We start from the raw sequence: 10,653 nt of genomic DNA, 5'->3' as shown, positions 1-10,653 counted from the left end.
ATCCTTGACACTTTTCTATATCTAATAATGCCCTTTTAATTACTTTGTTTTATGTGTTTCTTGATTATCTTTTACAATAGGGTGGTTGCCATTTATTTACATTTTCCATATTTCATCATCCACATATATTATGTATCTTCCTCTTATCCAGTGCCTCTTCTATAGTATTCGGCTGCCAATATCTATTCTCTAAAATTTTACCCGTAGTGGCCCACATATACTTAATGTTTTCTCCCCTCTATTTTGTGCAAATCACCTTTAATAATCCTCCTGATTCCTTATGTTAGTGTCCCTTATTGCAAATTGTCTTATCTGTTTTTCCACCCTTCCTAAAATGTAATGCCCTTAAGTGACTTAGTATTTTATGTATTCCCTATCTCCGTCGGTTGCCACCATTTCAAAATCACCTTCCTCTTATTGGCCATTTGCAATTTGCCTATCTCCCTGTACTTCACTTGCTGATGATGGCTATATGTTATTGAATTGAGAATCTGACTATTGCTGACTTGGATTAGTTATAAATGGTGATGTGGTTTGAGTCTATTATCACCGAATCACAGTGAGTGTATACTAGAATTTCCAATTCACAACTATTGATGGGATGTCGATGATGCCACTGTATATCACAGGGGTACAAAAATGGTGATTGGATGTCCCTGTCCATGTCTATGTGATTGTAGACTTCTTAGTCAAAAAAATTATCTTGATTCCTGCAATCGAGCTTGCTAATGATGCAAGCACTTTCTTATTGCTGATTTTCTTTATATTCCTTGTCCATTTTCTTTGTGCTAACTATATTCAGTCCCATGCCATTGATTTCATGATCAAATACTTAAACTAACGATTCAATGTTGTGAATGGGCATTCAAGAGTTATCATGAATAACTGATTTGTTCATCGCCATTCCTTCCTTGACTAGATGACATGGAGGTGTTATGACCTGAAGGAGCTTCTAACTGGAATGCTGAAGGAAAAACTAATTTTTTTGTAGTTTTGGAATGTATGTATTTTTTGGTTTTTTGGGACAATGAACTCCAAATGTTAACTTCCTCAATTTCCAAATTTCCACATTCAGATAATTTTAAAAAAGTTAGGCAATTTCTGGAATAATTCTGATTTAATGAAGCTTCAGCAAGAAGCATGGAATTTCTTAACATAATCAATTAACAAACTGAACTATTCCCTTTGTAAACAATTCTGTGAATGCAATGCCAACAAACTAACTTAATTCTACCAACGAAACTGATGGAAAGTAAAGACAAACTATCATAAACTTATTCCAAACTTAAATTGCTTATAAAGAACCTGAATTATTTATCTCAGTCTCCAACAAGCTACCAGTGACTAGATAGCAGTGTATGATACTTTCATCAATAAAAATGATAGCCCAAAGTAGTGTAAAAAACCAGGTCTGTTTGTGGATCTCAAGCTGCCTGTTCTTAGGTCAAACTTCAAGGTGAATAATGCCCAGCTCCTCTATAATTTTTGGACCCTCTGGATAATAAGTCTCTGCCCTAAATGCAAGGAAAATTGCACACCACAAAAACTCACCAAAAATAAGGTGTTAGCTCTATAACCTGGTACCAATATTCTGGAAATTTGTGCACCCTAAATCTGCAATTAAAATCACCCAATTTTTGTGCAAACACATAGAAGCTGATAGGGTTTATAACTCTTTGCAAAGCCACAAATTGCAATGCCCCTGCACAATTTTTTCGTGTAAAATTGCCCAGCCCTAAGCATAAATACTCGCAGGTATGGCTAAATTCAAACGCTCTAACCCCCTTGATTGTTCCACGGAAATTGCAGAAAAATAATGGCGCTGATATTATGTAATTCAAAATAGGTTGACAGAAGGTATTAATTGCCTAACATAAGGCTTCCAAATAGACTTAATGCACTACCTCAGAATGAATAATGGCAGCCTTAAATGCACATCAACTTTCCCTTGACTGGGATGGCAGGTTTCAGAATTTTGCAATTAACTTCCCCAGCAGAAACAATAACTCCCAGCCACAGACAATAACAGTAAGAGAGATTAAACAAATAACTAAATCACTTTACCTCAGCAGTGATCTCAGATAATCTTCAAGAAGGAAATTCACAATATCTCAACTGTAAATTACCCAACACTTCTCAACATAAAAAATCGTATACTTCAGCAAGGGCATCAAGTTTCAGAACCTCAGGAAAAGCCACAAAGGCAATAAAGCAAATAAATCTCCAAGTGTGCTTTTCCCAATCAAATGAGCTCTTATTTATAACCTTTCGTTGGCCAAAGTTTTCTAAAAAACTCCACTTTAGAAATTGTGGAAGTTTCCCAAAAGAATTCAACACTAGAAACTTTCCAACATGTTTTTTTAAAAATATCTTTTAAAGTCATTATTATAATAATATAAACACTAAGTTGCCAATTCGGGTTCGTGGGTTTAGGCAAATTATTTTTTCCCCATTTGGGTTCGTGAGTATATATATATATATGGAAAAAAAAAAAACTTCGCATAGTTGTAAAACTAAGTCATTTCATATTATGAATATATCAATGTTACTTGATTATTGGTCAATGCCACTTGTCAAAGATAAACATTAAATACTCACTCATTAATCTATGTTAATGTTGTAAATAAAATCATAAATTGAATTACTAAAATGCAAAATAGAATTTCAAAACATAGACTACTTCATCAGATTGATAAATAATAAATTATAATTTAATAAAGTTTGAAACATGGTGATAAATCATAAATGAGTCAATGACAAATGTTTAAACATAGTTTATCAAAGATGCAAATGCTCTTCAAGGGTTAAATGGGTCTTCGAAATATGAGGGATCAATGGCTTCATCCTCATCTATATCATATTTCTCATCATTGGAATCTAAATCAGTTCCACTAGCCCTAGATGCAACCACATCCTCCTCAACATCTAACATGGAAATTCTAGATATATCGTGGACAGTCATATCCAAGTTAGAAGTCTTAGGTAGTACATCCCAAAACTTCTCTGGTCCCTTCTTATATCTTGGATCCCTACGTGATAGGAGGTGCTAGTTGTGAAAACCCAATCGGTTATGCTTCACTAAGTGGATAAAGGAGTATGTACTCCAATTCCACTCAGCAGCAGAAGAGCTTGCAACCTAGAGAGACAACCAACATAATTTAAAAAAATTAGAAATTGTAATTTTACAATACAATAGGAATTTAAGAGTGCTAATTTGACAAGCTAAGTGGCCATAAGAAAAGAAAAAAAAAATTTAAATGCATACTTGTGACAAGATCTTAATGGCAAGAGGTTAGAGGTACATGCAACTTTGCCTATGTAAGTAGCACCATCCAATGGCATCCATTCTACTTTGATCATTGATTGCATCAAGGTCTACATTTTTGCCTGAGACAAAATCTACAAACTCTCTCCTAACATTCGATGCCACATCAAGATCACTAAAGAGCCTGCTAAATGCCCTCTTATACCCAGTAGCAACTTCAGGATCTCTATATGGTGCCACTCTACCAGGAATAGAAAGTATATCACCGCTATAATATCTAGGAGAAAGTGCATATGCCAAGAGGTGTAAAGGTGTAGTCATCTTGTTCCAATGATGTAGAATAATTTTCTTCACCTTATTGTACAAGATATCCTCAGGATCTTGCTCTCTCCTCTGAATGACCTGGGATGTCAAATGATGTACATGTAAGTTATCTTGATGTAGTGTTAATAACTTAATTAAAATCAAAAATCAAAATCTCTCAATAAACAAGGATAAAGTATTGTATAAAAATTTAAATTTACTGATTTCATTCTTTCTAGCATGGAGTCCATGGCATCATATATGTCCCCCAAACAAGGCTTATCAGTGTCGACATACCAAAGCATAGACATGACGGGCTCGGTGAGTTCTAATGCATATTCCACCCTATTCCAAAAATCATCACTCAAGATCAAATCCTTTACAGTTTTAGCCTTTTCTGTATTAGTTTGCTTCCATCCACCCCATTTGTTACCAATAACCATTTGAGACAATGCTTCTTTCACCCTCACAAGTTGTCTAAAGACAATTGTGTGTGAAGTAAACCTTGTTTCAGTAACCTATTAGCATGTTAATTCAAATTGTAAGTTAATATAATAACACAAAAAATTAAAAATATGTATTCAATTATGTAAAGTATGACACAAATATTTAAAATGATAAATGAAGCTAAATAAATTTTAAAATTTACCTTCAATAATTTCAAGCGGGAGAAATTTCTGAAAATTGCTTGTGACATATGGTGGTTTGACACAAACATTTGGATCTGCTCACCCTCATACACTTTTTTCATCCATTCAATTTGGGTACCAATTGCTTTCATCACCAAGTTCAAAGAGTGGATAGTGCATGCTGTCCAAAAGATATGCTCATATTGTGCTCTACCAAAAGCACTTGCAACTTTAAAAACTTTAGCATTGTCCGTTATTACTTGAACAACATTGTCAACTCCCACGAACTCTATGGATTCAATGAGAAGTTTGGCAATAAAATTTGCATCCTTTACCTGCCCTTCACAATCAACCACCCTCAAAAACATTGCCCCCTTGGGGCAGACAACAATCACATTTATTAATGGATGATTTTTGCAATCTGTCCATCCATTAGAGACAATGCTCAACTCCGTTTGGATCCAAGAATCTCTTATTGTTTTGAGGAGATTTTTTACATTTTTTCTCTCATTATGCAATATTGTGGTTCTCAACTTTTCATATCCAAGGGCTCAGTAAGCATGAGGTGCTTCATTTATTGCTTGCACCATCTTTCTCCAATAAGGTGATCTCACTAGATTGAATGAAACACCATTCGTAATGAGGCAATGCCCAATCTTTATGTTAGCAATTTCTCTCTTTTCATTTTCAAATGTCTTATCTAATGGGCTTCTCTGTTACGTGGTATTACCTATGTGTACTGATATGAGACCCATGTATCTGAAGAAGACATAGGAGGAGCGACGGGGAAGGAGTTCAAATTAAAGCCATCCATGTGGCATCCAGGTGATGCATTGTCTAATAGGCATAGAAGTGACAAAAGGAGTTAAAAGGCACTATCACCTTATTTCACTTTAGAAGAAATGAGTGAATTATTATTGGTGAATTAACCCTGGGTAAATCAAATCGCTAGCATAGTGATATCCTTGGGTGCCCACCCACCACAGTAAGTATAAAGGTATGTTATACTTTCTAAAATATTAATTTTTTTGATATATGATATTTTTATAAATACTAGGAAGGTTTTAAATATATGTAATAATAATATACATATTATTGTTACATATAATGGAATTGGTAATATAAAATATGTTAAACAATATAATTTATTAGTATTATGTCTAGTTACTAATATTGTTATTGAATATAATGAAATATGAAATATAATTATAAACAAGGAAAATAATTAATATTAATAAGATGTCATCTTGAGTAGAGCAATTATGTTATTTTTAAGGAATAATATTACACTATTATGATTATTATGAATATCTTATAATTCCTAATATTACCATTATCCTTGAATATTATAGTAGTCATGCTCTTACTTTTGTATTTGTATACGTATTAGAAGAGTTATTTGCTTTGATATTTTCCTTTGAGAATGTTATTGCAGGTAGAGGTAGATTAAGATTTAGTGGGAGCTTGACATTTCATTATGGGTAACCTTGAAAGAGAGGGAGTGAGATAGAGGATATGATTTAGTCAAGCTTTGGTGATTTTGATCATTGATTCAAAGGGAGTAAACCATGATGAGATGGAGTCTCCAATGATCAATAAATTGTCACAGTCAAGAAGACCATAATTCATACATCGTGACCATGTGATTTTAATGGGCCTACCCCTTGTGTACATCATGAGGAAGTGATGACTTTCACATGATCATCACTTGTATTTGAAATTTTTTTTGTAAGGTGACGATCTTACAATAACTTGTATTATGAGATCAATAAATTGAGTAAATGGTGAATGTCTTACATCTCAACATTCTGGAAGACCCTTACTACAAGTATTCAATGAATATCATTGATATTCTGGGAGGTCAATACTCTTGATATCATATGTGATATCAAACCTTATTTTTGAGTAATTGGTGAATATCATATGATATTTTGGGAGACCAATACTTGTGATATTAGATGAGATATCAAACCTTATTTGAGTACTTGGTAAATATCGGATGTCGATATTCTTAGAGACCAATACTCTTGATATTAGATGTGATATCAAAACCCTATTTGAGTAATTGGTGAATATCATATAAATGGATATCCTAGAAGACCAATACTCTTGATATCAAATGTGATATCGAAATACTGAATATCTTTTGATCAAAGATATTCTTACATTGAGGTGATATATGAACACTGTAGGAGTTGATGAAATCCAACTCCACAGCTCGTCGAGATCACCTACATGCAAATAACTTGTCGAAGAGAAACCAAAGAAGGAAGAGGTGAAGCTTGGAAAAACCCTAAACGAACTTGAGAGAAAATATTGCAAAACAAAGAAAATGTGTTTACAATGAAAAATTGAATATGTGTTTACAACGAGAGAGCCCGAATATAAAGGCCTCATGGAAGCTTGTAGAACAAGCTGGAAAGTGGTACAAGATAAGGTTGACAACTAAGCATTGTTTACCACATAGATTAATTGATTGATGTGCACAAACAATAGATGGAAATAGCAGAACTTCTTCCTTTATTAGCATATGCCAAAATAGTACATTATGCTCAATGATATGACATGATTAAAATGCTTCCCGAAGGGGGTATAAATACTCACTGAAGGGCCTTTCAGAAGGTTCCCGAAGGAACCCATTGGGCACAAGTCAGCCACATAACAAATAATATATACTATCCTACCCGTTGACTCATTACAATTATTTACCGACTACATCATCCCCTCCAAAAAAATAGTCATCTCCTAACGACGATACAACAAAATTGTGCAAGGAATCACCAAAATGCTATACAAAGGGATGGGTCCATGCTCCCAGATCACTCAACTCGGCCCGAAGCTTGTAGACCTGTTCCTTCCAAACCTTTAGCTCTGCTTCCACTTCCATCTGAAGCTCTAGCATGGATTACATCATAGCTCCAACTTCCCCCATCTCCTTCTCCTTGTCCGTTGCTACTTGCACCTTCTCTGCTGCCAACTGCTCCTTCTCTGCTAGCAGGGCTTCTCTCTTGGATTGCCAAGCCGCCCTCTTGGATTCCTAGGCTGCACTCTCTGAAGCCAACTTGGCAGCTAACTCCTCCTGAGCTCTCTCAGTTGCTACTTGATTTTCCTGTACCTTTCGAAGAGTGTAGTATGCCTTCTTGTGCAACCTTACTAACTCCTGGAACAAAACCTCAACCCAATTGTCCACACCAAAACCTGCCGTAGTGGCCCACTCCTAAAGCATCTCATGAGTCTCTACATCCGGCCAACCTTGCTCCTCAAAATAGACCGTGAAGGCAGCTGGGCACCCTAGTTGCATGAACGAGATGACTCCCTCCAGCTCCTTCACAATCAAATCCAATACCTGAGCCTCCATGGAATCCAACACCTGACGAGCCCGTGAGGCTAGAGCTACGAAGTTGACAAGAAATGCCTCCTTCATTCCTACCTCCCGTGTCGATGAATGCCCCTGCATACCAATAACCATCTCCACAGCATCAGCCATATGCTCAACAGTACTATCCAACAGTCCAATATTCGAAACTGGTTGTGCTACCTGTGGCTGAGTGTCTACCTTGAGGATATATTCACGCAGAGGAGTTTTTACACAAACTGTCTGAGGAGCCGAAGCATGATGGAACTGCATGCTCAAAAAAGTACTGACCTCCTGAATGCGACTCTCTCTATCTTGCTCTGATGATGCCAAAAGTGTTGCATCCATCGTCACCAGTGCATCAGATCCTACGACATCCAAGTGTACACCCAAAATACTCTGTCCATCTACTAACTCTGGTGCTGGAAGATCAGCTACCTCCATGGTCATCTCCTCTCCTCCATCCAGTACGTTCTCTACTGAAGGTTTCTAAACTCTTGCTGGCTGTGCTACGGTGACTTCCACTGCTGGTTGTGCCTCGAAAACTCTAGCTTGTTGCACTACAAAAACTTCTACTGGCTGCGCTATGACAACATTTGTTGTTGGCTGAGATACAGTAGGTGCCACAGGTGCTACTACCGGAAGTGCTTCAGTAGTGGCTGAAAAAGTCCCTCGGCTGGCGGGTGCTATCGTCTGAGCAAATCCTATGGCAAACCCAACTCCCAGCCGAACAGGAGAAGGCCTTACCCCGTGCTACCATGGTGCTACTACTGTGACTGCCTGCTAGGGTGTACCGGTCATTAGTACCAACTACCTTGCCTGTCCAAACCCTAGAATGTGAGCCATGCGCAAACCTACTAGCACCAAATAGGGAGTAACAGGAACTGTACTGCACAAAAATAGCAAGGGGTAGCCATGACAACTTGAACCTCCTCATCATCATCTTCTTCCCCTTCTTTGTCCCCTATACTGTTCTCCTCCAAAGATGTCTCCGAATAGCCACTATCCATATCACCCCCGTGTCCATCCGAGGCCTCTTCTGTCTTGCAGCGCCTTTCTGCCTCGTGGTTTTACCTAAGTGCTTCCACCGCATGATCAGGGGTTCTCCAAGAGCAAGTGGTCCTAGTTTTGCCTCCAACTACAAGATGCTTTTCTTCTTCTTCTTTGTCTTCTACTCACTTTCGAGGTTCATTGCCCAATTGTATGCTTCAATGTATGTCGATGGTGGCACAATCTTCATCTTCTTTTGTAGCTTCGGGAGAAGGCCTTCAATGAACCATCTCTTTTGTAGCCCATTAGCTGGCTTATTCTCCATTTTATTGATCAGGTCCTTTAACTTTCTAGTGAAGACTAGGACTGTTTCATTCTTCCCTTGCTTAGTATTGAATATCTCCACTACAATCTCATTATCATCTCGCAATATTTGAAATTCTGCAATAAATTATTTCTTAATATTATCCCAACTGTTTAACTTTTGTAGATCTATCTTAGTAAACCAATAAATGGCAACACCCCGTAGGGTAGTGGGAAACTGTCGGATCCATTCATTTGTATATGTTATGCCATTTGCCCTCCAAATCGTTTCACATGTTCTATTATGTCGAATTGGATTGACGGTTTCTTCACCATCAAATTTAGGCAACTTTTCTTTTGGTCCTGCCATTATTACTAGATTTGTAGGTTTTGTTGTGTACCTGCATTGTTTTGCACTCCCGCGTTGTTTTCAACACCCGCACTATTTTCAACACCCGCGCTGTTTTTGATACCTGCATTGTTTTGTGAAGAAGGGTTTTCGTCAACTGAAGCTATTTGTTTCGAAAGTATATCTCGAACAAAGAGTTCACCCCACGCTCATGCTCCCTCAGCACTTTGAGCAGTGCGAGTCGATCACCTTCCGTCTAGATTCTCTTTCTTCGGCTTATACAGGTTTAGAAACTCCTCCCTTGCTTCTTCCACCAAATAGAGCTACTATCAAGTCTCGTCCAATAATTTTTTAGTGCTTATGTGTCCATCAGTAACTTGCTGAAATCTCTGTCTGCGTTCAACCTATTGTGCCAAAATTAAATTTTCCTGTGCTATGCGTAATTCGCCCTTTTCTGTCAACTTATTCTTATTCTTGTTCAACTAATTCGGCATTTAGTCTTCATTTTCTTGTCATCATACTATGTCCATCAAGCAACGGCACCAAATGTTTACCGCATAGATTAATTGATTGATGTGCACAGACAATAGATGGAAATAACAAAAATTCTTCCTTTATTCGCATATGCCAAAACAATACATTATGCTTAATGATATGACATGATTACAATGCTTCCTGAAGGGGGTATAAATACTCATCGAAGGGCATTTCGGAAGGTTCCCGAAGGAACCCATCAAGCACAAGTCGGCCACATAACAAATAATATATACTATCCTACCCGTCGGGTCATTATAATTATTTACCGACTACAAGCATCCACAAAAAGGTGGAACATGCTAGAAGGGAACAGACTCCCGTGTTGTCAACAACTCATCACTACAACAATTAAACAAATGCATTAACCTAAGTAAACTTAAGTAAATAGAATAAATAATTAATAATTAATTATTTACTCTAGCACCCCCCCTTAAGTGCAACTTAGGGAAATGCCTTAAGCTCACAAAACCTAAGATGAAATGCAGAATGGGTCCCGACAACAAGGCCATGTTAGGTACCCATGTACAATGCAAAGAAATGCAACCTTTGAAAATGGGGAAAGAGAGAAAACCACATGGGAAAAACCCTCCTCCAAAAGAAGGTACGAACCTAGTGAAAGACTGAAGAAGCCTCCAACTAGAGGAATGTTCCATAAAATAGGAACAAAGAGTGATCATGAAGAGCATCACTGAAGCATGAAGAAGCCACAAAATTTTCCATAAAAAAGAAACTGTTGATCTGAAGAACCTCCATGGAAGAAGAAGGCACAAACTGAACATGTCTATATGGTAGATGATCCATCTCACCAAAATGCATAGGTAGCTAGCCACTACAATCGCCTCGTATATAGGATCAACCATTGAATACATAGCTCACATTATCGAACCATTGAACCAAGGATGCATTAGAACACCAGAATAAC

At 37.3% G+C, this 10,653-nt stretch overlaps 1 protein-coding gene across 1 annotated transcript in view; it reads right to left on the bottom strand.

Annotated features, from left to right (window-relative positions):
- Window positions 1-2,886: 2,886 nt before the first annotated feature.
- Window positions 2,887-10,653, bottom strand: part of LOC149565797 (uncharacterized) — a 69,593-nt gene continuing 61,826 nt past the window's right edge. The window contains exon 14 of the mRNA XM_089816386.1: window positions 2,887-3,667. Within this exon, the coding sequence (XP_089672512.1) occupies window positions 3,639-3,667 (29 nt within the window). The 3' untranslated portion in view covers window positions 2,887-3,638. The remainder of the gene's footprint in view (window positions 3,668-10,653) is intronic.

This window comes from Cupressus sempervirens, chromosome 3 (assembly GCF_028749045.1).
Source record: "Cupressus sempervirens isolate cs-2001-9-10 chromosome 3, ASM2874904v1, whole genome shotgun sequence".
NCBI lineage: Eukaryota > Viridiplantae > Streptophyta > Pinopsida > Cupressales > Cupressaceae > Cupressus > Cupressus sempervirens.
This window is presented reverse-complemented; position numbering and strand designations above follow the sequence as displayed.